Source organism: Drosophila erecta, unplaced genomic scaffold (assembly GCF_003286155.1).
Source record: "Drosophila erecta strain 14021-0224.00,06,07 unplaced genomic scaffold, DereRS2 tig00000092-arrow-pilon, whole genome shotgun sequence".
Lineage (NCBI taxonomy): Eukaryota > Metazoa > Arthropoda > Insecta > Diptera > Drosophilidae > Drosophila > Drosophila erecta.
The window spans coordinates 3,394,543-3,418,074 of record NW_020825207.1 but is presented as its reverse complement, the minus strand read 5'-3'; the positions used below and the strand labels follow the sequence as shown (position 1 = coordinate 3,418,074).

The following is a 23,532-nucleotide window of genomic DNA, read 5'->3' as shown; positions in this document are numbered from 1 at the left end:
AAGATGCCACTAACTCAAACTCAAAACTCGAGGCACGAAAAACAGCCCGAAAAAAGCCACCTGAGCAACCTGCAGCAACTTACAGATACACATAGCACAAAACTAACTCGAAATGTTTAACAATGAAAATATTTTCAATTTGCATACTGCATACTTTTAGCTGTTGGTCACTCTAAAAGTGCGGTGTGACCTTGCCAAAATGATTTTGTCGTTATTTGAGCTATCAAAATTTAATGAAATCGAATTCAAGTCCTTAATTTTTGTAAAGGTTTGTAACACACTAAGAAAGCTGAAGTTCGTATAAAAATACATTTCATAAAATTAAACTTAGATGAATATAAATTTGCGATTAGCAAACGGATGAACCAATAAGGATTCTTTTTTTTAGTGCAGGTGGAATGACGTGAGCTGCGGTGGTTAGTTGAGAGGAGCGGGAACAAAAAGCGAGAGGAGTTGTGATGGGGACAGGACAGCAGTGAACGGGAAGGATTGGGATTGGGGAGTTCCAGGCAGGACGCGCAGTTTGACTGCCGGAAATGAACATTGAGTTGGGCCCGAGCTCTGTTTCGGTTTCTGGCGCGGATCTGGGGGACTTGGGAGCAGGGATCCTGGGTGGTTTCACTGGGACGACACTACTACTAGTACTACGACTACGAGTCCGACGTCGTCGACGGAGCACAAAAGAAATTAATTTCATTTTTTTTCGCCCGCGCTCTGCCTCTCTCTTGCGACTTTCTTTCATTCTAACCATTTCCAATGCTCTTCATTTTTTTCCTGGCTGTGTTTGTCTTTGTTGCTTTGGCAATGTTTTGTTTTACCCTCAAGTTTGCTGCAACAAAAATTGCAAAGGAAAAATTTCTGCTAAACCAAACATTGATTGTCAGCTGGTGTGTGTTCGCTTGGCTGTGCGTCTAAAGATGAACAACGAGTGCACTGCAAAAATCGCTTTAAGTAGCTCTGAAAGATTGTGCTTTTGGCCAGACTTAATTTAATCAATCTGGGAAATTTGACAAAAGACATATAAGCCTCAAACAAGCCAACAATTTGTTCAGAAGTATTAAACCCAACTTGTTTTATTAAAAGCATACTTTAACACACTTAGAAAGTAAAGAGAAAAACCAATGATTGATGTATTGAGCTTTTAAAGGAACCCAAGTGTTTATCATAATAATCCATTAAAATCAGGAAACACCGCTTATAGCGAACATTGTCTATTGTGAGAATAGAAGCCCATGCTATTGACGAGCAATTTCGTTTAGGTTTTCCCGCTGTGCTGGGGAATAGGATGCAAGCTGGCCCAGCTGCCGCTTGTGCTGATGCTGATGATGATGATGGCATTTCCCCAACTAAGGCCCAGCATAGTTAGCTCAGGGAGCGGGAAAATTGCACTTTGCATGCTGCCACTGCTGCGGGATAAAGCAAAAAAAAAAAAAGGAAAAAATGGTGAAAAACTAAAACAAAAAGCGGCGAAGGAGCAGCCGGAGAATGCTGCGGCGCGGAAGTAAATGAAGATTCGCTTGGGCTATAAACTGTCTCCACACACAGATACAAAGAAACATCCATATACAGGGAAGGACATAGGGCAGCATTTGAGTTACGGAAATGAAATGTCAGAGGAGGAAAAAGGGGTTTCTAAAAAAAAAAAAAAAAAAAGAGGTAGAGAGTATAGCGCAGAGCACAGAGCCTGGAGAAATGTCCCTTATGGAGCCCCCGATGTTTGTGAATGATGTTGGCTTAAATGCCAGGTTCCAGGTTCCAGGGTCCGGCCTAGACTTTTCCCCCCTTTCCTTACCGGATTCGGCGATTTTTGCTACTTTTCTTTTTTTGGCCTCCCTCTCCAGTTGAGCTTCGTTTCCGTGGTGGACTTTTGCCTGCGTGAACTTCCGGTTACGTGCTTGGGGATTCAACGTGCACATATGCACCACACATGCATATGTGTCTATGTTTCAGGTGTGCACATATCTTTCTGTTTCTTTTTTTTTTTTTACTGTCTCTATTTTTTGCAATTTACTAACTACTTTTACGCGCTCTGCTCGTGGCCAAAAACCACAGCATTTTCTCTCACCTTCCCCGATTTTATTTGTTTAGTTTACAGAATTACAACAGCAGCAGCAACAACAATACGAAAGCTGTCTTGCATTTTAATTAAAAATTCTTCAAAATTCGCTTTGTGCTTGCTTCGTGAATTTTCCATACCCTTTCTCCGACCACTTTCTTCCTGCTTCATTTCTCTTTGGGTCTGAAATTTTGTCCATTTCTTTTTTTCTGTTGGCTGCTACCAATAATAATACGCTTGTTGTTGGCCATTTTGCTGCTGCATGCCACCCAAAAGTAGACCACATATTTTTAATTTGACTGCAGAGCAAGGATAAACGGAAAAATGTTGCGGTAAAAAAAGGAGGTGCATTTCAAATTTTAAAAAGGACTGCTTGGTTTTCCAAATATGAAATAATACTCCAATACTAATTGTGTACTTTGGTTTATATGGCAAGTAAACAAGTTATTATCCTTTGTGACTTAAACTTATACAAACTGCAAAATAATTAGCTATTTGTTTACCAAGTTTACTTTTTGGACAAAGGAAATACTGCAAGCCAAAATTAGCACTGATATTTATTTTTAAGTCGTAGAAGTAGTAGCTCACCATTTGAAACTCACATTAAAATGGCTAAATGCTTAAATATTATCCACTTATTCACAAGTTTCCTTTCTGTATAGAAAATTCGACCTTAAAAGGGATATCCTCATTTTCGCCACTTAAAGTGGCAGTGAAGGAAGAAAAGTGTGGAAAGCTAAATAGAACATGAAAATGTTAATCTAAGAGAAGAGAAAGATGAAAATCATAAGTTGAATCTCCAAATAAAAATGTAATATTTTGCAAGTTTGTAAGCAAAGAAATTTGCCATTTAAAGTCATTCAATAAATGCAGCACATTTTCCAGTGAGGAAAATTGAAACTTTAAGGGCCGCCTTTAACTGCAAGCAGGAAAATTGCGGCAAGAGAAGAAAAGTTAGCATACGTGAAGAAGGAAGATGGGAAAATGGAAAAAAAAAAACAAAATCGCTGCTACCAAGAAGTTGGTGTTTGGGGTAGTATTATCAAAATACATAATAAAAGCGGGGGGAAAAGCGGCGGAAAGCAGACGGCGGAAAAACATATGAGAGCTTGCACGAGGTGCTCAAAGAAAGCGAAGCAACGGAGGAGGCAAAAGAAGCAAGAGAGGGCAACTGAAGTAAGTAACGGGACTCAGCAGCAGCTGACTGACGAAAATAGTACGCGACGATAGAAAATTCGCGCGCGCGTATGTGTGTGTGTGTGTATGCTTGTGGGGGAGGAGGAGGATAATAAAAGGGGGAAAAGAAGAGATGCAGAGATGGCGGATAGACGGGCACAGAAATCAGCCGCTTAAAGCGGCCGGCATTTTTATTATTATTTTATGTTATGTTATGTGGCCTTGGCTCGGCTCTTTCGCTTTTTGTTATTCTTTTTCCCTCCCTCCCCTGCACCGTTTGGTCGCTTTCACACTTTACTTTTATTTACATTGTGCGCAACGTCGCTATTTTATTACTCGGTCACATGAGGAGTTCGCCGTCTCCGTCTTCTTTCCTTTGTGTTTCTTCTTCGCGCCTCCGCTTTGTGCTTTCTTCCTGGCGGAATGTGTGCGAGCTCTTTTTGATTTTCGCCCCTTTCGTGGCTTTTATTTTGATTCAACTACTTCAAAAACATTGCCGCAGGTTCAAAAACCGCTTTCGTTTTTTATAACTCCACTTTTACCCACCCCAGCATTTTCATTGCCTATTTTTAGGCGAATTATTCCTGTTTTCTCATGCATAGCGTGCTCCAAATAAAAGATTCATTAATAAAAAACTTACTACGCCCATACCAGCTAAAAATTAATGATTGATGGACTTCTTAAAACAGTAAAATACAGAAAAATGTAAGGACTTTGAATAACTTTTAGATGCAACGTAATTTAAAAGTTACATATACCATTGTAAGGTTAAAAATCGTTTATGTACACATATTAATTTGATTTATGAGGAAACCCCAAAATATTTTCGGGTATGAAACATAGAAAATATAAAAACTGTAAAGTTTTCACTCTGTAAGATGTGATTAAAGTGGCAAAAAATAATTTGATGACTTTTATTTTACTACATTTTACTAGACTTACAATACATATATTGAGAAGCACATAATTCGTAATAGTAATATAATTAATCCTTCTTTCAGGACGTATCACTTTCCGGATTAATTTAGATTGTTATCGCGAACTATCAGTTATTGGGCTCAAGTTTATTGAATGCCCAAAGCTAAGGATTTGCTTGTTCGATTCAAGGACCTCGGAACAATAAAGGGACCGAGTTTTTAAGGGGTGGCTCGACTGTATAACTGCAAGGAGGAAAATGGGAAGGACGCTTGTCCAATGAAGCACGGCGAAAATGGGACGGTCTGCGAAGTAAAAAAAAAAACAAAAAAACAGAACACAACAAAACTTAAACCTTTTCTTTATATAATATGCCCCCCCCTAGACCATCGTCCATACAAACACAAACAACTATATACCATTTTGGGACTACAACAATTGTAATCTATATCTTTGTAGTACAACAAATACAGTTTAAACGTGGCCAACAAACAAAAATTCGAGAAAGGGACGAAGACGAAGAGGTTCGGTCAAAAAAAAAAAAAAAACAAATATATACACTTTTGGGGAGGGAAAGGCATCACGAAATCACTGGGTGTGCCCGGTGGTTCGGTGATTCGGTGTTTTGGAGGTGTGGGATTAGTTGAGAAATAAAAACCCAAAGCCAAGCCAAAGGAAAAAAAAAATCCAGCAGCAAAAAACTGCTGATGAGTTGGAAACGTACCCGAAAAAAATCGGTTATTTAGTAGTTGTGTGGGCGGCACTGGGAGAATATTTTTCTCCTTGCGGATTTCTCTGTTGTTTTTTTGTTTCTATCCCTTTTTTTTTCTTTTGGTTTTTTGGGTGTGCTTCGGAGAAAAAAAATGCGAAAAAAGAGAAATTAAAACAAGCGACTTTTCCATTTGGCACCACCAATGAGAAGGAGAGTTCTTCCGTTTCCTTCTCCTGGGCACTTTTTTTTATTTTTTCCACTTGCAAGCCAAGCAAGCTGCTGACTTTTATGTAATTATATAGCATTGTTCAATGAACGCCATGGTTTGGGGGTTCCGGGGGGGAAAATGTTGAGGTGTGGGTATGGTGATTGGTGGTGAGTCCCAGTGTATTTGTAAGGAAAAAAAAGAATAAATGCAATCGTTTGAAATTTGAATTCCAAACGGGAATTGTGCAATGCATTGGATATAGTATTGTGAAGTTTCTGGGATAGACAAAGAAAACAGGGACGAAGTCCTTAAAAACGAGAATCGGATGAAGTTATTTGCAACATCCGATTGCGCCAAGGATCCAATTGATTTCAACTGTTATTTGTTGGATATAGCTAGTACAGATACTTGTGTGCTGGTTACTATTCGAAGTAGTTACTAAATCTAAGAATTTACACTACAATGCAGTAAAGTATAACCTAGTAACCTTAAACAGTGGAATTTATCAACTGGCTACGAAACGAAGCTAATAAAATAAAGCGCTTTGGTCAGAAATTTTATTTTTCAGCAATCATTAGATGCTATTCAAATGTGTCCACTAGCAACCATTATAAATCCAGAGATTTCTGCCATTTCCACGCACTTTTACCGAGCAAAAATATATATTTTCTCCACAGACAGCAGCAGGAAAAACGATGAAACATACCTGGAGGCATCGAGGTGAACTTTAAGCTGTTTGCCTTTGCCATAATTTCAGCTTAGAAGTTTATTTATTTCTATTATCTGATTTGGCTGCAGGATTGCCCCGTTGCGAGAATTTTTTCGGATATTTTTTGTTGCTTTTCGCTGACCTGCCGCTGACTGTGATTGATGTTCTTGCTGCGCCGCAACGCTCGCCAATCCGATCGATTAAAAAACCAGAGGAGGGCGGAAAGTTAGGGGGGGAGGGGGTGTAAAGAAAAGAAAAGCTATAGAGAAAAGCAAGCGACGAGGGAGACAAAATGTAGCACCCTTAAAAAATGTTAAGGCAATGCCAGGCAACAACAATGCGCTTTACAACAAATAAAGGAGAAGCAATGAAATGAAATACTCGTAAGAAATGCCTGTCCAGTTGTTTTACATTTCTTCTGATTTTCTTGAGTAAATTTTCGCCTTTTTCCCATCCAGGGGGTTGGTTTTCTTGGCCGCACAACACCCACCCTTTGGCCAGCGACTCATTTAAGCACTAAAGAGAAATTAAGAAGTGGCAAATGAATGCAGGGAAAAAATGTAAAAAACTCACAGAGTGAAATGAAATTGGGGAATGGGGCAAAAAAAACAGCAAAAAAAAAAAAAAACAAATTGAAAGAAATATAAAAATCACTGCACGGAAATACCCTGATTACGCTATCTGTGACTGTGTGAGTGAGGCGCAGCGAGCGGGGCGTTACAGGGGGGTCGGGGGCAATAAGCCCCCACCCAACCCTTTCTCCCTTCCCCGCACACACACCCTCCATCGTCCAACTGCAAAAACAACAACCAGAGCCGCTCAATAGGCTTGTGATAAGCAAAAGCGATGCTTGAGCGAGTCTCGTCCTCCTCCCGGCTCATCTTCGTCGCTCCTCCTCGCCGCTCCTCCCCGCTCCTCCTCCACACCCTTCCCTCCAAAAGAAAACACCCGCATCCCAAAACCCCACCATCCCATAGCCCACATAGCAACCACTCGGACTCACGACTCACACTCGCAAAAATAGGCCCATTATGCGGATTAAAGTGTTTATAGATCATAACCCCATAGTCTTCGAGCATTGAGGAATATCAGCTTACAAAATGTACATATATGTCTGGATAATCTAAAGACGTTGTCCAAATCACACTTATGTATACGGCAATTACCAAAGAAAACATTTACATGATTTCAAATGCTACTGAAACATTAAAGAGCTTTAAAACATGATACTGAGGTATATGATATAAAGATATCATAATATTTCAAGCAACTTCAAATCTTTAGAACTATAAAAGAGCTATAGCACTCACCAACATAGATACTATATATTATTTACTAAGTAATAATATAAGCTTAATGGTTCTTTATTCATGAAAGTACTTAGTCACAACACTCTATGGCATTGTTCAACATTTCTAGCCTCGATCTACAGCTATCTACCAACTAATAAACTGAAGAAACACAACTCTCACTCGATTCTTGGGTAAAACTAGACCACATCAATCCGAAATATCTGAATCTCTGGCATGGAACTATATGCGTAAGTATATTAAGAGTATTAGATATCATGGAACCCCTTAATCATAAAACTTCCTTTCTTCACACTTGATCTACATTCGAGCAGCTGCATACCCATTATTTCCAGTGCACGAAAAGGGGGGAAAGGGCTCAGTGGTTGGTTGGTTGGGCCGCTGTTTGGACTTGATAACCCGCCATTGTATACAAGTGAGGCCAAGCCGGCGCATAATCGTCGCCGTCGTCGACGGTCGGTCCTCAACCGATTTCTTGCTCCTCTGCATGTAGTGGGGGGCATGGAGATGGGGGTTTGGGGCGATGGGGTCATAGTTTGCCAGGCATACTCAGCTCATCTGCTCGCTGGACTCCACCCAGATACCTCGTCACAACTAGCAACTTGGAACTTTATATCATTTGAAAGGCTTTTGTTCTTATATCATTATTCCGGCATCATCATGGTCATCGAGTTTTTGCTCAACTTCTCGCTATGATCGTTCACTGATTCACGTATAAATTTCCCGATTTTCCCCCTTTGCTGGATTGGCCTTCCCTATATGATGAGTGCAAAACAAGAGGCGCATAGTTTTGTTGGGGCCACTTGGCGAACTTTGGCGCTGCTTGGATGTGTGAACTTTTCTTTTTGCCGGACTGCAATCGATTGGAGTTCAGCGAGGCAACTTCGAGTAGTTTGCTCGAGTGGAAATCTGTACTCCAAGTTCAGCAAACAACATCAAAGCATGGAAATGCTGCAAAAAACCTTGATTTCTTTCCTATGAGCCCAGGTTTAATTGCTGCAGCATCGTACAGTAGTTGGGGAATAAGGGGAAACTTTCAGAGGGGATCTTATAACGATCTTAGGATACAATACCAAAATGCAGTGCCTTTCGAAAATCTGTCGCAACCCAATTTTGAAGTTTTTGCAAAGTCTTTACAATGAAAACTACATTAGCCACATTTTTCCAAATAAATCTTTTTCAATAAAACTACATAAGATTTGTTCAAAAATATCTTTACAGCGAAAACTACGTTAATGGAAGCCATACAATTTGCGACATAGCGATGCACGGACTTCAAATATATTCTCTAAAGCAACGATACTGAACCTCAAATTCAGTTTGAGACATTTTTGAACGCCGAAAAAAGACAAATGCAACCTTGCTCAGAAAATATTTCAAAATCATGGATATTTAGGCTTTCAAATGCATGCCTCCCATTTACTAAAGAACTGTATTTAAAGCAGATAAGAAAAGACATGGAAATTCAATCGGTAAAATAACGAGTTTAAAATATTCAATCCAAATTTATTTAAATGTTATTTTTATCGTTAACCCGAACATTTTACACTTTAGAAGTAAGTCCATTTATATAGAGTTATATCTAGGTAATAGAAAATGATGCGACTACAAGTAGTATAAGTTCACAAAAGATTTGAGTTATTTATTTGATTTTGACTTGTTTATCCTAAAATTGTAAAAAAAAAAAAACGTCAACCCAGATTAGTAGTTAGGTACTGGGTAATTTTTGGTCGGTTCGGTAAGTGCGAGTTCTAATTGGCTATCGATAAGGACGATCCTTGAAACTGAAGTAAGTCCACGCGAAAGACCATTTTGGGTGCGCCCAAGTTGGGGAATCCGGCGAAACTTCCACTACAGTTATTTCTTTCATTTCTTTCTGTTGTAAGCTTTTGTTATGTCTCAGTTTTGCCGTTATTCTGATGGTCGCTAATTGCGAGTGCGAGTGTGTGTGTGTGAGTGTGCGTGCAAGGGTGTGTTTTGTGCGGTTGTGTTGGTGCGTTGGGTTAGGTATATCTAATTAATGGCATTATTTTATGTGGCCTAGCCCCCAAAAAAAAATATACGAATATTTTGAGTACAGGCGGCTCCACAAGGAACGCCCAAAAGTAAGCAACGAAATTGAAAAGGTTGATTTTTACCTTGATCGAAGGACTGCTGGTCAATTATTCCAGGGAACCAAGCCTAGTTGATTTCGTTTTGTTTTTTTCGCCTTAAAGTTGACAAATTGTAGTAGACGACGTGACGGAATTAAATTCATACAAAAAACGGTAACATTTTACCCAAATATCAAATTAGAGAAAATTAGAAATAACGTGTAATTAATGAATGACAACAAAGTGTATTATGTTTTATTGTGGGACGCAATCGTTGCGATAAGTAGGTAGAATATATTTGGTTATTTCTCCATTTCAATAATGTTTATCAGCACGTGGAGTTGTTTTATTTGTTGTTATTTGCTAAAAAAAGGAGAACTGAAATCAATGAGAGAGGAGTAAACAATTGAGCGCGAGAGCAAACACACGCGAATAACGCGACCAAAGGCGAATGCACAAGAAATATTTATTCTACAATAATATGTACGTCAAATAAGCATAATACGAATAATCGCACATGTATTGTTCGATTTGTTTGTTTGTGTGTGTGTGTGTGGGAATGCCTTTTTACTACGTAATGTGAAACGTAAGCTTCTTTTTTTTTTTTGCAAATTTTTTAAAACGTATGCAGCCGGCAGTTTGCAAAGAGAGGCAGTGAGAGAGAGCGCCCGCGAGAGCAGGCTACACAACTAACGGGATCAGGTGGGAGAGAGGGAGAGAGAGACCGAACCGAGTATTATTTTCAGCACATGTGAGTTTTTAATTTTATGATTTCATTTGGCACTGCTATAAAAGGTTTTTATAGGGTTTTAATGCGCTTTACAGGGTTTCTTTCTTGATTTTTTTCCCGATTTTTTTGTGAAATATTTGTAATATTTGGTGCCACTTTTGGGTTTCGCGTTTTTCAAGACCGTTTTAATTCCGATTGTCCGAGAGATCGAAAGCGCGAGACCCACCGACTACAAATACAAATGTTGTCTGATGGCTGGCGACGCAGCGCTTGGCAGAATTGACCGTCGTCGCCGCTGCCGCCGCTGCAGAGAAGAAAGAAGCAGAAGAAAAGTAGAAGGAGGCGAAATGTACGAACAAAAAAATGTAAAAACAGAAAGAAAGAAAGAAAAAAATGTATCAGCAGCGGCAACAGCAACAGCAACAACAACACAAGAAATCTCACTCAGATCTATCTGCCTCTCGCTCGCACCCGCTCCGTTTGCATTACATACATGTGCGACAGAACGATGAACGATGATGATGAACCGAATTACAAATAAAAAGAATGATGCCAAAAGACGACGACAACGCCAGCGATTAGCAAAAGCAAAAGCAAAGGAGCAAAAGCACTCACACACACACACATGCACAAACACACCCGTGCCCACCCACTCACACACACATAGCATACATAGCGGTGGCGAAAAAAAATCGGTCGCAATCGGAAAAAAATGCAAAGGCAGCGACGGCGGCGGCAGCAGCGGCGGCAGAACTCTCTCTGCACATAAAAAAAAAGAAATAAAGAGAAGACGAAAAAATTAAACATAAGCAAGCTCGCACACACACAAGCTCAGAAAAGTGCTCAAGCAGGCTGGAAAAAAATGAGAAGAAACTTTGAGCCTGAGCGCCAACTGACAACAACAACGACGGCAAAAAAAGCTGCGGGCAAGAAAGCCGTGGAAAAAAATTGCGGCACATCACGCGCACAGTGGGCCAAACCGTGTGCTGTACTACACAAAAAGTTTATTGTAGATAAATAAGAAAATTAAACAATCTTTTAATTCAATCAATCGAAATTAATATTTTAAAAATTAAAGTAGCTGTTTATGATTTTTTTGGAAAACAAATATATAGTAAAAACCGCGTTGCTTTAATGTTTAATTGAAATTGAAACGATCCAAATAAATATTTATGGCTTCATATAATTCTATGGCAATATTTAAAACTGCATTTTCAAACTTATAATACCACATGTGAAACGAGTGACACTGGATTGAACTGGCAACAAAAGTGCACTGAAAACAATTTGCATTATTGATGAGTAAAACACATTTCTTAACAAACTCGTTTCGGGGTAAGCAGAAGAACGAGGAAGTAAAACAAGAAATACAAAAAAAAAAACGAATGAGTGCAAATTATACATAGCACAACCCACAGTACATAGCACCCTTAGAAAATGACCAGCACACTGACCATCTACAGAAAAACCCCACCCCGAAAAAAAAATCCGCAGCACAAAAACCGACTCAAACTCAGACTTCCGACTCGCGACGCCCATTAACTGGAGATGAATTCCCATTCTCAGGACCCCATGATTTGTGTTTGGGTGTCGCGTAGACATTTCTCCCCATATTCCCCAAGAACGCCAAGCCAGTAGCAAAAACAATGGGCAAGAATAAAAAAATAGAATAGTGCGGCAATTGATGGAAGGACGTACATGACTGTTGTTGCTGTATTCCAGAATGACCATAAGCGAGAACAAGCAACATGGATGTAAAAATGGGTGTGGACATTGCGCGGATGAATTGGAAATTCGAACTGGTCCCATGCCTTTCTAATTGGAAGCTGTTTCTGGACGAAAGTTAACCAAAAGCCAAAGCAAAGCCAGGAAATTGATTTTTGGTTTTACTCCTTGAGCCAGTCTAAAACTTCCAATCGAAGCTCAGTTTTAATTTTCATTTTAAATCGGTTTAATAAACGCCTCATGTTATAAGCCTCATAATATCCATCTGTTCCATCGAATTAAACTTTTCTGACCGAAAAGTTAAATAGGAGTGTTAGATAAACAGAACCTGAATATGTTAGCTGAGCAGAAAAATTTAAATAATTTAAAATTCATTTTTTTTTAACTTTATAAAATTAACCAATTATTAAACCAATTTTGTTGCCTAGATAGTTTATTATTTTAGGCAGTTCTTAATATATTTATTTTTGCATATTAGATTTAACATGTTAACCATCTTTCGAGAATTAAATTTTTGCAATATTTTACAATTTCTCATGCTTCATCCCACTGTGCGGCAAAAACAATGCACGTTCCTGTGCCGCAAAAAAAATGCGCTCTCTGGCCGAAGTAGCAGCAGCAGCAACAACAGCAGCACGAAGAAGAGCGGCGAAGACAAGAAACAGGACGAAAAGTTGAACACGGGGAAAAAAATCCTGATGGAACTGGACAGACGCAGCGTCGTCCGCAGAGGGGGTGGGCGCGAAGGTGGGGCTTGGGGGGTTAAGGCTACGACTTGGACTGAGAATGAAAGTGTATGGAGCTGTAGCTGTGTGTGTGTGAGCAGCGGCCATTGTTGGGGGCACTCACACACACACATAAAGGCGGGCAAAAAAATTTTTTCTTTGCGCTTCACTCAATTTCGATTTTTTTCTTTTGGTCCGTTTCCTTCGAAAAGTTCAAAGTTGCAAGCGCGCTCTCGCTCTTTCACTCAGCATAAAAATACAAAAACAAAAAAAAAACGTAATTCTGTTTGCAAGAAAGAACGAAAGAAAAAATCGGAAAAAATGCAAGCCAAGTGCTTCAGACAGAGGGAGGGGAAATGAGAGCGAGAGAGAGAGAGAAAGAGAGATAGGGACAGTGAATGAGTGCGGGTGGTGTTGAGCCACCCCACTAACTGATGTCCACCTTATTCCCCGTCTCTGTCTTGTAGTTGTCCGTGTGTCTGTCCGTTTCAGCTGCTCACATAGTTGGTCAAAGATAAAGGTGAAGGAGCGAGGGAGATGAAGAGAAGTGCACAGAAAAAAAAAACACTTGTAAGCGAAATAAAATAAACTTGCTCTAACTCGGTCAACAATTAACATGAAGTTTGTACATTGTACATAAGTTAGGAACATATTTGTAACTTGTTATTTTTAAAATAACTTCGTAATTTTATATTATTTTGCAATTATATATTGGGTTATTATGCTTTGTAATGCTTTTATATCATGCTATTTAAATGATTTAGTAGTTACGATATATAAAGTACATATGTACATGCAAATACAAATGCTTTCCGTGTACCACACATGCAATGAGGCCACAGGAGGGGGTGGCACCCAGTGGGTGGTTGGGTGGGCGAGGCGCGACGCATTGGGAAGACCCTCAAGTGTTGGCATGCAAAAAAAAAAAAAAAAAAAATTGCGAAAAAAAACAAAACAAAATATACATAGCAATAAATATAACCAAAGCACATGGCGTGGCAGACACATGCATTTAAAAGTGGGTGCGGGTGCGGGAGAGGGTGAGGGGTTTGGGGGGCTTAAGGGGGGCTAGGGCAACTGGCAACACTAAATCATCTGCGCATGTGTGCGTGTGTGTTGGCTGACCACGTTTGCTAAAAGCATTAAAGCAGCGCCAGCATTAATTAACGCTTAGCGAAAATCGAATCTGAGCTTAACCCCAAAAGCTGAAGAAAAATGAAACCACGAAAGAAGTGTGGCAACGCTGGGGTCAACCGGCATGTGTGCGAGCGAGAAGGCCTGCCTTGGAGCGTAAGAAACCGCTTCTTTGTGCAGCTCTCCCTTTCTTTTTTTGGGGTGAACCCTTTTCGCGGCAAAAGGAGTTCCACTAATTGATTTTAAATGCAAGTGTAGTGGAATACAAGTTTAAAATATAAAAAAAAAAAAATGTAGAAAATATTTAATACATTTTAGGAAAGCTATTACAAAACAAAAACTAAACATTTGTGACAAAGAGTTTTAGCGAAGCACTTCATTTAAACTAACTAAAACTTTATTACTAAATTTATGTATGTATAAGAATGTACGCTTTTTGCTAAGAAATTATATTTCGTTTCAATTTAAAGAATTAATTAAAGCAGTATATAGTCCCACTTAAACGCTAACTAATTAAGCCGACTTTGTAATTCATTTAGGTAGTTAAAAAAGTTTGCACAAGAACTCATATTCTTGGGCAGTCGCAACAACAATGAGCACAAGTTTGGCAAAACAAAATTTGTTTTTCATTTTCGTTTTGGGAACACTCCACTGCACATCGTCCAAAAGTACGAAAAGTTTTTCCCCGCCCCCCGCCGCGTTTTCCACAGCGATTTTTCCTTAGCATTGCCCATCTGAAGTCCACGCAACAACAATTTTTCAAGGCGAAATGGACGCGCCAAAAAAAAGGGGGCAACACACACACACACATTTATAAACAGAAAAAAATATCCCCAAACACACACAATGACATAAAGTACGCACCAAGAAGAAAGCTCCAGCTTACCCACACACACATACACACACACACGAACAGAAGTTGCGGTTGAAACGTACAAAAGTACAAGGGCAAATACAACAGCAACAACAACAGAAGGCGGCGAAAATAAAAATGGGGAACCAAAAAAAATAAAACAAACAGAAAAAGAAGAAAAACGTAGTACATAAAGTGAAGGAGAAGGAGGAAACTCCAAGAACATGTGCAGAAACAACGGCGACAAACGAAAGAGATACAAGCTGTAGTTGTAGTTGTAGTTGTAAAAGTCCCCACAAACAGAAGAAAAAGCAAAAAGTAAAAGAAAATAGAGGCGCAAAAAATTCAGCAACTTGTGGAGGTGCACGGCGGGTGGAAGGGAGGAAGGGGGGAGGCGCGGGAAGAGCGGGAGGGTGGTGGGTGGACAGATGGCCGGCAAAACTTTTGCAGCGAAAATATAAAAATGGAGCGCACGTCTGTGACAAAAACAAGAGTGGAAAAAAATGAAGGTGATGGCGGTGTGTGTGTGTGGGGGGAGGGGGGTGAGAGCATGAATGGGAAGTCGACGTCTGCCAGTCGCCGCAAGAAGAAGAAGCAGCGGCGGAAGGAGGACTTTGCGTGCATGTGTGTGTGTGTGTGATTGCAAGTGGGGGAGAGAGAGAGAGAGAGAATGAGAGCGGGTGGAAATGGACCGCCGTTTGAGCTATTTTTTTCGCTTGCCCCCTTTTAGCTTGAGTAATTTTTTATTCCTCAGCGACGGCGACTTGAGTGCGAAGCAAGTTGAGCGCTCCCCTATTTGCTCAAGCGAGCAAACGTCACCCGTTGTCCGCCAGTGTAATGCGGTTGCTGTCCCCGCTTAAGCGGTTGCTGTTTAAATAACTTAATGTTAACACTTAACAGCGCAGCGAAGTTTCGCTGTACAGCTATAACATTTCTTTTTATTTTCAAATGAATGATTTGCTTATAAATGTTTAATTTGCTTAATTATGCATAAGTAATGCGAGTTTGGTGCAGGTTTAAACTACGCAAAATAATTGATGTTTAAAAGGCATTATTATAAATTAATAATGTGTCTTACTTTTAGAATTTCGATTACTATTTATTACCATATTTACTTAAAAATACTTGGAATAAATGTTTTTCTTAATTTGACATTTAATGTTTTACTCAAAGACTGCGATTTTTGGGCAGACAAATCTACATAATTGTTTGACAACAAAACGACTAAGAAATTAGCTTTTAATTTTTACCAAAAGAAAGTTTATCTTAAGTCAATCAAGTTCAAGTACTCAATTCGTATTTTTAATGGGTCAATCAATACTAGTTGACTTTTAAATGAATAAGCAAGTTGTAAGGACACCGAATGGATGCGCCCACCGATCCAATTAGTTTCGCAATTGATTAGCCCAATTTGCTAATTTGCTTTTCCCACAGTTTCCCCAAAGGTTAAGCCCTTTGACCTGCCTGCCCATTATGGCCTAAAATCGATCAGCCCAGAGCATGCAAATCAATATTAATTACCAGTTGCGGCAACAACAAACCCCAAGTGCATCCCCTTTCCCCCCTTTACTCTATATATGTACAATATATGCATATAGTCTATATGTCCGGACGAATCGGAACAACGGGAATTAATGAAGCGCACAAATGACAATTACAATGGGGCGTTGTCGTCAAATGCAAAAGCAACAAATCGAGCACGTTGCTGCACTGGAAACGAAATGTAGGTGAGTATAAACTCGACAGTCAGTTTGTATATTATAATATCTATAATGATAATATATATTATAATATCTATAATGATAATATATATTATAATATCTATAACGATAATATATATTATAATATCTATAACGATAATATATATTATAATATCTATAACGATAATATATATTATAATATCTATAACGATAATATATATTATAATAACTATATATCTATCTATATATCTATATATCTATAATATATATTATAATATCTATAACGATAATATATATTATAATAACTATATATCTACAGATCTACGGTCTATTATTTCCTATCCATTATAATTCTTAGCTGAAGCAATATATAATTTCCGTATCTCGTGTGAAAACAATAAATATTTGAATTTCACTAAACTTTTGAATGAATGAAGGTGTTGCGAAAAAAGATTTTGTTAAGTAAAATATATAAAAAATAATTCAATTTTTAATATGTAATAGTTTACACTTTAATGCCACATTATTTGCATATTTACTAAACCAACATGAATATTTACTCAATCGCGCAGTGTAGCAGATCGGTTGCGGTGGGTGGACCTCAGATAAAAGCGGGAGAAAAGTGGGAGCTTGGATAGAAGGGGTTTTCGGTGGGGGCGGCTGAATGGGAGTGGGGAGGGGGGCTCTACCCAGATAAGAACGACCCTGAAAGTAATTGTGAGCATACTATACTGCCTCCCCTCCATATTTGTGCGTTCAATTTAAAAAAGAACCCATTTTGTGGTCGATGTTGTTTTGTTTGTTGACCAACCAATTAGCAGGTGGTAATTTTTGGGTGCAGTGTATTTCATAGCTGAGCTGATGGCCACTGGAATTTGAACGATCTTGCTGCGCTGTTTAGTAAATGGAATTATCTCCAGATGATATATTAAGCTTTAGCTGTGTGATTTAACACTTGTATTTCATTTTATTCGGGTTTTTGCCAAAGAGAAAGATTTACGAGTTTTAGATAAGAGGAAAGTTGCCAAAAATAGTCTTGCACGCAGTTATCTTATCTACAAAACAGAACAAATACCTTTCAATTGCAAGAAGTACATAAATCGCAGTCCCTAAATAAAGGAAATCGTTTTCTTATCCTATTTTCAAGGATATTAACTCAAGGATATACGATATCGTATTTTGAAGGATATTAACACATATCTACATGAATAAAGTTTCCTCTTGGTCTTAAATCTAAACAGAAACCTAAAGTTCATATCATTGTATTGATATGATGTATTCCAAATGTCTTCTTACAAATCGTTCTTTATTGAGAAAGCAACACAATTTTAGAAACCCTTGCTAAACAAACTGAAGATCTAGTATCGACTCACCTGTAGTTCCGATTCGGTGACGTCGATTTCGCCACGATAAACAAAATCGATGATGGTCTTCAGGTCGGTGAAGATAATGTCGGCGGGCAGGATGATAGTGGGATGTTTGCACGGGTTCTCGAGCAGTAGTTTTTGGAAATACGTCGAACAGGCGGACAGGACGACCTGCAGTTTGGGAACATAGATATTAATTAGCTACAGGGTCTATAGTTCAGATTAGTTTAGAGAGATACTACAGTCTCTATAGTTTGGTTTAGTTTAGAGATAGTATAGGTAGTCTCTATAGTTTAGTTAATTTTAGAGATAGTATAGGTAGAGTCTCTATAGTTTAGTTTACTTTAGAGATACTACAGATACAGTCTCCATGATTTAATTCAGAGATACTATACCTTGTGCGCCTTGAGGGATCCGTGCTCGCAGGACAGGGTGACGTCCACAAAGGAGAGATCCTCGCGCAGCTGCTGGAACACTGACGTCATCGTGTTCTGGTAGTTATTCCAGCGCAGACTGAAGTACTGATGTCCTCGAACCGCTGCCATTTTGATGAGGTTTTAGTACGCCTTTTCACACGCTCGGCGACTGAATTCCAGTTGCCAACTTTTGTTTATGCTTCTGACGTGCTCAACACGCTGGCTAAATGTGTGTAGTTGTGTGTGTATCCGGTATCCTGCTGGAAAAGCGGAGGAAAAGCACCAGTTTAATGCGTGTGTTGGCAAATCAATCAATACCGACTTTAAGGACGACTGACTGCATCCTCCTATCAGAGTTGCGGGCGAATTGCCGTCCCCGATGCAACTGAACCACCGCCAACCACATGTTGAAGATGCTACAAAAGGAGTCGCAGCCAGTCGGTCCATTGTGTTCGAGAGCCTTACAGCCTCACAGACTTGCAGCCTTACAACGAGTTGCGGGGAGTGGAGCGGGAGCGGGAGGGGGGTGGATAAACTATGCCGAAGACAGGTAGGCGAAATATTCTATGGGAGCTCTGGTCGAATAGCAAATGCCCTACATAACACATGGCAATTATGTAGCAGCCTAAACAGCTCACATCGAAATTGTTTTGAAATACATGGAAATCGGTATTTGATTTTTTATATACTGATTTTGTGGGTTAATAAACATTCTATCTATGTATCTATAAAGCTTAGGTGCTCCACGAATAGCAACTATTTGAACTTTTTTTAGTGCTGGTCATGTCGCCTGGTTTTGTTTTGCACATTTTCATGTAAAATGTTGGGCCAGGCCCGAAGGAAGAAAACCGAAACTGAAACCAGTTTTCAGTGAAACTTCATTTTTGTATGCCCTTTCAAAGGGTATGATAACGCGGTCACAAGTTTTCAACTAAATGAAGTGGTATTTACAAGTAAAACGCTCTAAATACACTAATTTTCAATTCAAAAAAACACGTTTTGGAATTAAAAAGTTTATTTTGTATGTGCATTTCAGTACTATAAAAAATAATTATCATAAAAATTGGTGAGCTACAATAAACATTTTTATTTATGAATTATTTTCTTAAATGGACAAGTACATATTCCTGGAGACATGGAACATTTGAACCAGCCTACATTCAAACTCACTACACAAAACTCCCAAATAGCAGGTAGAGTATCTGGAACCTGTGTTCCTCGAACCAAATTCCCTTTCTCGTTTTCAATGGCACGTTGTGGTGCCTGCAAGTTGTTTTTGCTAGTTGGGGCATTGTCAAAAAAAGGGAAGGAACATAAAAAAGAATAATAGGAATGCTGAAAGGATGCTCGAAGAGGCAGCTTGCCGTGCAAATAAAATGGGAGGCAATGGAGCGACGATGAGGGGATGAGGGGGAGAGGGAGGAGAAGCCAACTTTTGCTTGCAACTTGCAATGCGGAGGCTAGAATGCAACCACAATTTTATGCCGAACAATAAGCCCGATTTTCAAGGCACTTTTTTTTTTATTACAAATCCACTACACTGGACACTCAAATCAATTTTTTTTTTAGTTATTAGCATATTTCAAAGTGTAATTAAGAAAAATGGTTAAATAATAATTGTTGCATTTGCCAAACATCATTTATCTTAGAGAAATTTGTAAGTTGCAAGTTTTTGCTCCACTGTATTTGCATTTCGTTTTCGCAGAAGAGTCGCAATCAAAACAAAACGGCGGCAAGAAAAGGTGTGCAAGAAAGAGGAAGAATAGGTGTTGCCACCCACTCGAAAATCGGCGGGCCTCTCTCCCGCTCTGCCTCTGTCTCTCTTCGGAGAGACTTATCATTAATCGCGCATTATGCGGTCCGTTTGTTCCCGTTGCTGCTGCTGCTCTTCTTCTTACTTTACTAGACCAATTCCACGTTGTTTTTTTTCCTGCTATTGTTCGCCCCATTGTTGGCATCTCGCTCACGCACACCCTTGCAGCGATTTGCCGCCTTTTGGAGCCTCTTCTGCACTTTCCCCGTCTTCCTCTTCCTCTGTGCATGTTTATTTGGCAAATGGATAATGTGTGTTCGTACTTTTTTGTATGTTTGTGCAATAGCTTTTTCACTTTTCCTTGCCCTTTAATATTTCTTTACTGCACTTTATGTTTCGACACCCTACTTGGCCTACGGAAGACCTATCGGTTCTAATAGGATCTACATATATTATAACTTATATATTGGTACATGAGGCATCTAGCAATCGTTGGTAAAAATGGTGCTATGTAAATGTTTTAAGCCTACATATTTGTAATTGCTAACTTGTTTTTACAAGGAAACTCAAATTGTTAAGGATCTTGGAATCAAATATGTGTCCAACCATAGTTTCAATACAAGTAATTTAAAAATTAAATGTTAATGTCTGTGCTGCGAGTCTGCGCTTAATTTTAATTAATTTAATTAATTTTACAAATTTTACTTGATTTAAGACAAATAATGCAGAATACTGAAGAACGTAACCCACTGTGCCTACTGTGACTACTGCCGAACCCTTTTGTGACCACTGTGGCATTCCAGGCAAACCAACTTCGTTTTCGTTGCGTCTCCTCTTCGCCCGTGCATGGTGTGCATGCGAGCGAGCGAGACAGCCATGTGGCGGGGAGCGTGCGAAGAAGGGGCACAACGTAAAAAAGGAGAAGAAGAACAAGAGGGGGAGGCAAAGGCGCAAGACAAATGACAGCGCGCTGCGAAATGAGTGAGTGGGTGAAGGAGAGGGGAAAGAAAATGGATTTTAAACATTTTTGTTTTGATTATTATTGTTCTTGTTCGTCGCAAAACTTTGCAAAGTAAGAGGGGCAAAGGGAGGCGCAACAGCGAGCGCAATGTAAGCAACAGAGAGGGAGAGAGACAGAGAGCGAGAGGAAGAGGACGAGGGAGAGAGAGTGGGAGAGCGGTGTAATGCAAATGTAACGCTGAACAATTGCATTTGCCAATTGAAACCAATTGAAAGGTTTGCAGTATTTTGCAGCTTCTTCTTTTGCCCATTTATTTGCACCCATTTTATTGCACTCTGCAAACAACAAATATGTTTCGCCTCTTATTTTTAGTTGAGTTTGTGGGGCCGCTGTCCTTACCTTTTCGCTATTTATATTTGATTTTCGCTGCTGCTGCAATTTGCCGCCTGCCTTTTTGCATAATAATAGAGGAAATACGTCAAAGAGTTCCCGTTACGTTGCGTATTTGTTGTTGCTACTAGTTTATTTTTGCTTTTTGTGTTTTTTTCTTTTTGTATTGCACTGCATGCGTATTGACCGCCAGTTTTGTGTTGTTTTTGCAGCTGCTTCTCGTGTGTTTTTTGTTGCTTCTGATCTTTTTCGTTTGTTCGCCTTTTCCCGTTTCTTTTTTCTTTTTGAAATCAATTATTGTTCGGTTTTTATTTTTATTTCTCGCTACGCCTTCTGCTTCTACGCTCGCTCACTAACACACGCGCGCACGCACGCACACGTACACACACACACACGCATTGCGATTGGTTTTTCATAATTCGCAAAGCAAGAAACTTCAATTTGATTCTATTTGATTTTACTGGCCTGGCACGCTGTCGCTACATATTTTTGCCATTTGGCTAACCATTTGCATTGGCGCCGCACTTTGACCGCTTCATAATGCGCCGAATTGAATTTGCCAACCGCGCTTTTCCGCACTCTTTTACGCGCACGCACCGAATTTCGCTGGCAAAACGGAATTTAAAATAATAATTATTTTTTCAGCTCGTCGTTCATCGGAGTGCTCGTGTTCGCCATTTTCGTGTGGCGCTGCCAGATCGCCGCAAGGTGCTGCAAGGTATCAAAAGGTGCTTAAAGGCTGAATACTACTTACCCACTGTGTTCAAACCGTTGGATATTTCAGTTAAAATTGAGTTTGAACTCTTTTTCATGTTCCATTGTGTAAAAAAGTGTTTTTTTTATGCAACTTCTTAATTGTTTCTAACTAGGTGGCATCGCCTTATCGAGTCTTCTTTGCTTCGCCACTTGTAGCAGCTAGTCGTCCTGCTTGCACCTATGGGATTTGCCATATTGATTTTTTTGCTATGGACTTTGAATTCGGCGCGCAAAAAATAAATATTTAAAAAAATATGTAGTTATAAAGTACGTTAATAAAAGCATGTATCTTAATGCGTTTCTTTGAGTCTTTGTGAAACCCGCAAGTTCGTCCCAAGGTGTTAAATAGGTTTTATTGTTCAGGCTGTAGAATTATCTGTATTAACAACATTGAGTTATAATACTCCTTAACACAAAAAACAATTTCATAGCTCAGAAGCGTTAGCAGTATTTAGTTATAAGTGTTTTATAACCATTTATAATTATTTATTTATTTATCAAAATAATTTTTTACATGTAACATACATGGCAGAGCTGCCACCTAGTTGCACAGCGAGACCAGCGAAAGCTGGCTGCTATAATGCTATCGATATTCATTTTATATTATCGATATGTTGGCGCGTACTCCGTTTAAATTCAAATTAAGAGGTCCCATAAAACTCGATCATTACACTGAATTTTAGAAACCCGTTTAATGCTCGTGTGCGTGCAAGTCATGATTGCTAAAATGCCAAATACTCGATGTATTTATAATGAGCAAATAAATATTCGCCACCAACGGTGCTCGTATTTGCATAATGAAGGCGAAACCATTCAAATGAGTTGCACTTTTTCCGCTGTCTCAATTTGTATAAATATGTGCGAGTGGGTGGGAGTCGCCTAGCCCCCCATAAAAAACGAAGCCAGCATACAAAATGACTGATTTGCAGCGTAAGCTAAATAGATACAAATGTATCTAAATATGTATCTGTATGTGTACGTAGAGATTTGCATTTGGATGCGTGAAGCCGCGGGTAAAAGCTAATAGCTAATGGAGAACTTACGTGCCAATTGACATTCATGAGTCCCAAGGCCGAATACATTAAAATAATTGCATGTTCTAGCTCCGCGGCAATAGAACAGTGAAGCACAAAATCAGCAGCAACAAAAAACAAACATAATTGTTGCATGATCTGATCGGTAATTAATTGCCCCGCTTTTCTCACTTTCCGGTGCGGAAAAATCGATCGAATGTGGGCCTTGGAAGGGGGCTGGAAATGGGCTGGAAGGGGGCTGGAAGTGGCATTCCATTGAGGTCGTTGCAACAATTGACGTGTGCACCTATTTACCCGCCGAAAAACACGCAGCTATGCTATGCCCATGCACATACATACATACATATGTATATGTATGTACATAATATATACACGTATGCCATATAATTATAGGCCACCGAAATCCCGCGCCCCCGGCCCCGCCCCCCGCCAAACCCACAAACGCACCCTACTCCACTCGAATAACCCCACTAGCCAGCCCCATAAACATGCTATATGCACCCAAGCACACACACATCGTATTTGCCTAGGTACTTGCACCGCGGATTGAGTGGCGGGCGGAACTTTGTCGTGTCACGAGGCGGAATCGTTTGACACGATCCGTGAGATACAAAGATACTTATCCAAAGGATTGTAGAATAGATCAAAAACATAGGCTCACCTTTACGATTTTCAAAATATATAATGCATACCACTGGTTTTTATCCTTAAATACTTTACTTTGTATAAGAACAAACCACTTTAGTTTTGAAGAATAATTAATTGAGGAAATCGTTTATTATAAACATTTTTTTAAAAATCCTTGAAAA

The 23,532-nt window shown here is 39.4% G+C and overlaps 1 protein-coding gene across 7 annotated transcripts in view; it reads right to left on the bottom strand.

Moving 5' to 3' along the window:
* LOC6547431 (alpha-protein kinase 1) overlaps positions 1 to 21,612 on the bottom strand; it is a 52,230-nt gene extending 30,618 nt beyond the window's left edge. For 2 of the 7 annotated variants that reach the window (XM_026980852.1, XM_026980854.1), the window contains exons 1-3: positions 20,943 to 21,612; positions 17,809 to 18,086; positions 17,420 to 17,584 (exon numbers count right to left, since the gene is read on the bottom strand). In XM_026980852.1, coding sequence (XP_026836653.1) covers positions 17,420 to 17,584; positions 17,809 to 17,958 — 315 coding nt within the window. In that variant the 5' untranslated portion in view covers positions 17,959 to 18,086; positions 20,943 to 21,612. The other 5 variants (XM_026980853.1, XM_026980858.1, XM_026980857.1 and 2 more) reach the window with 5 other exon arrangements.
* Between the last annotated feature and the right edge of the window lie 1,920 nt (positions 21,613 to 23,532).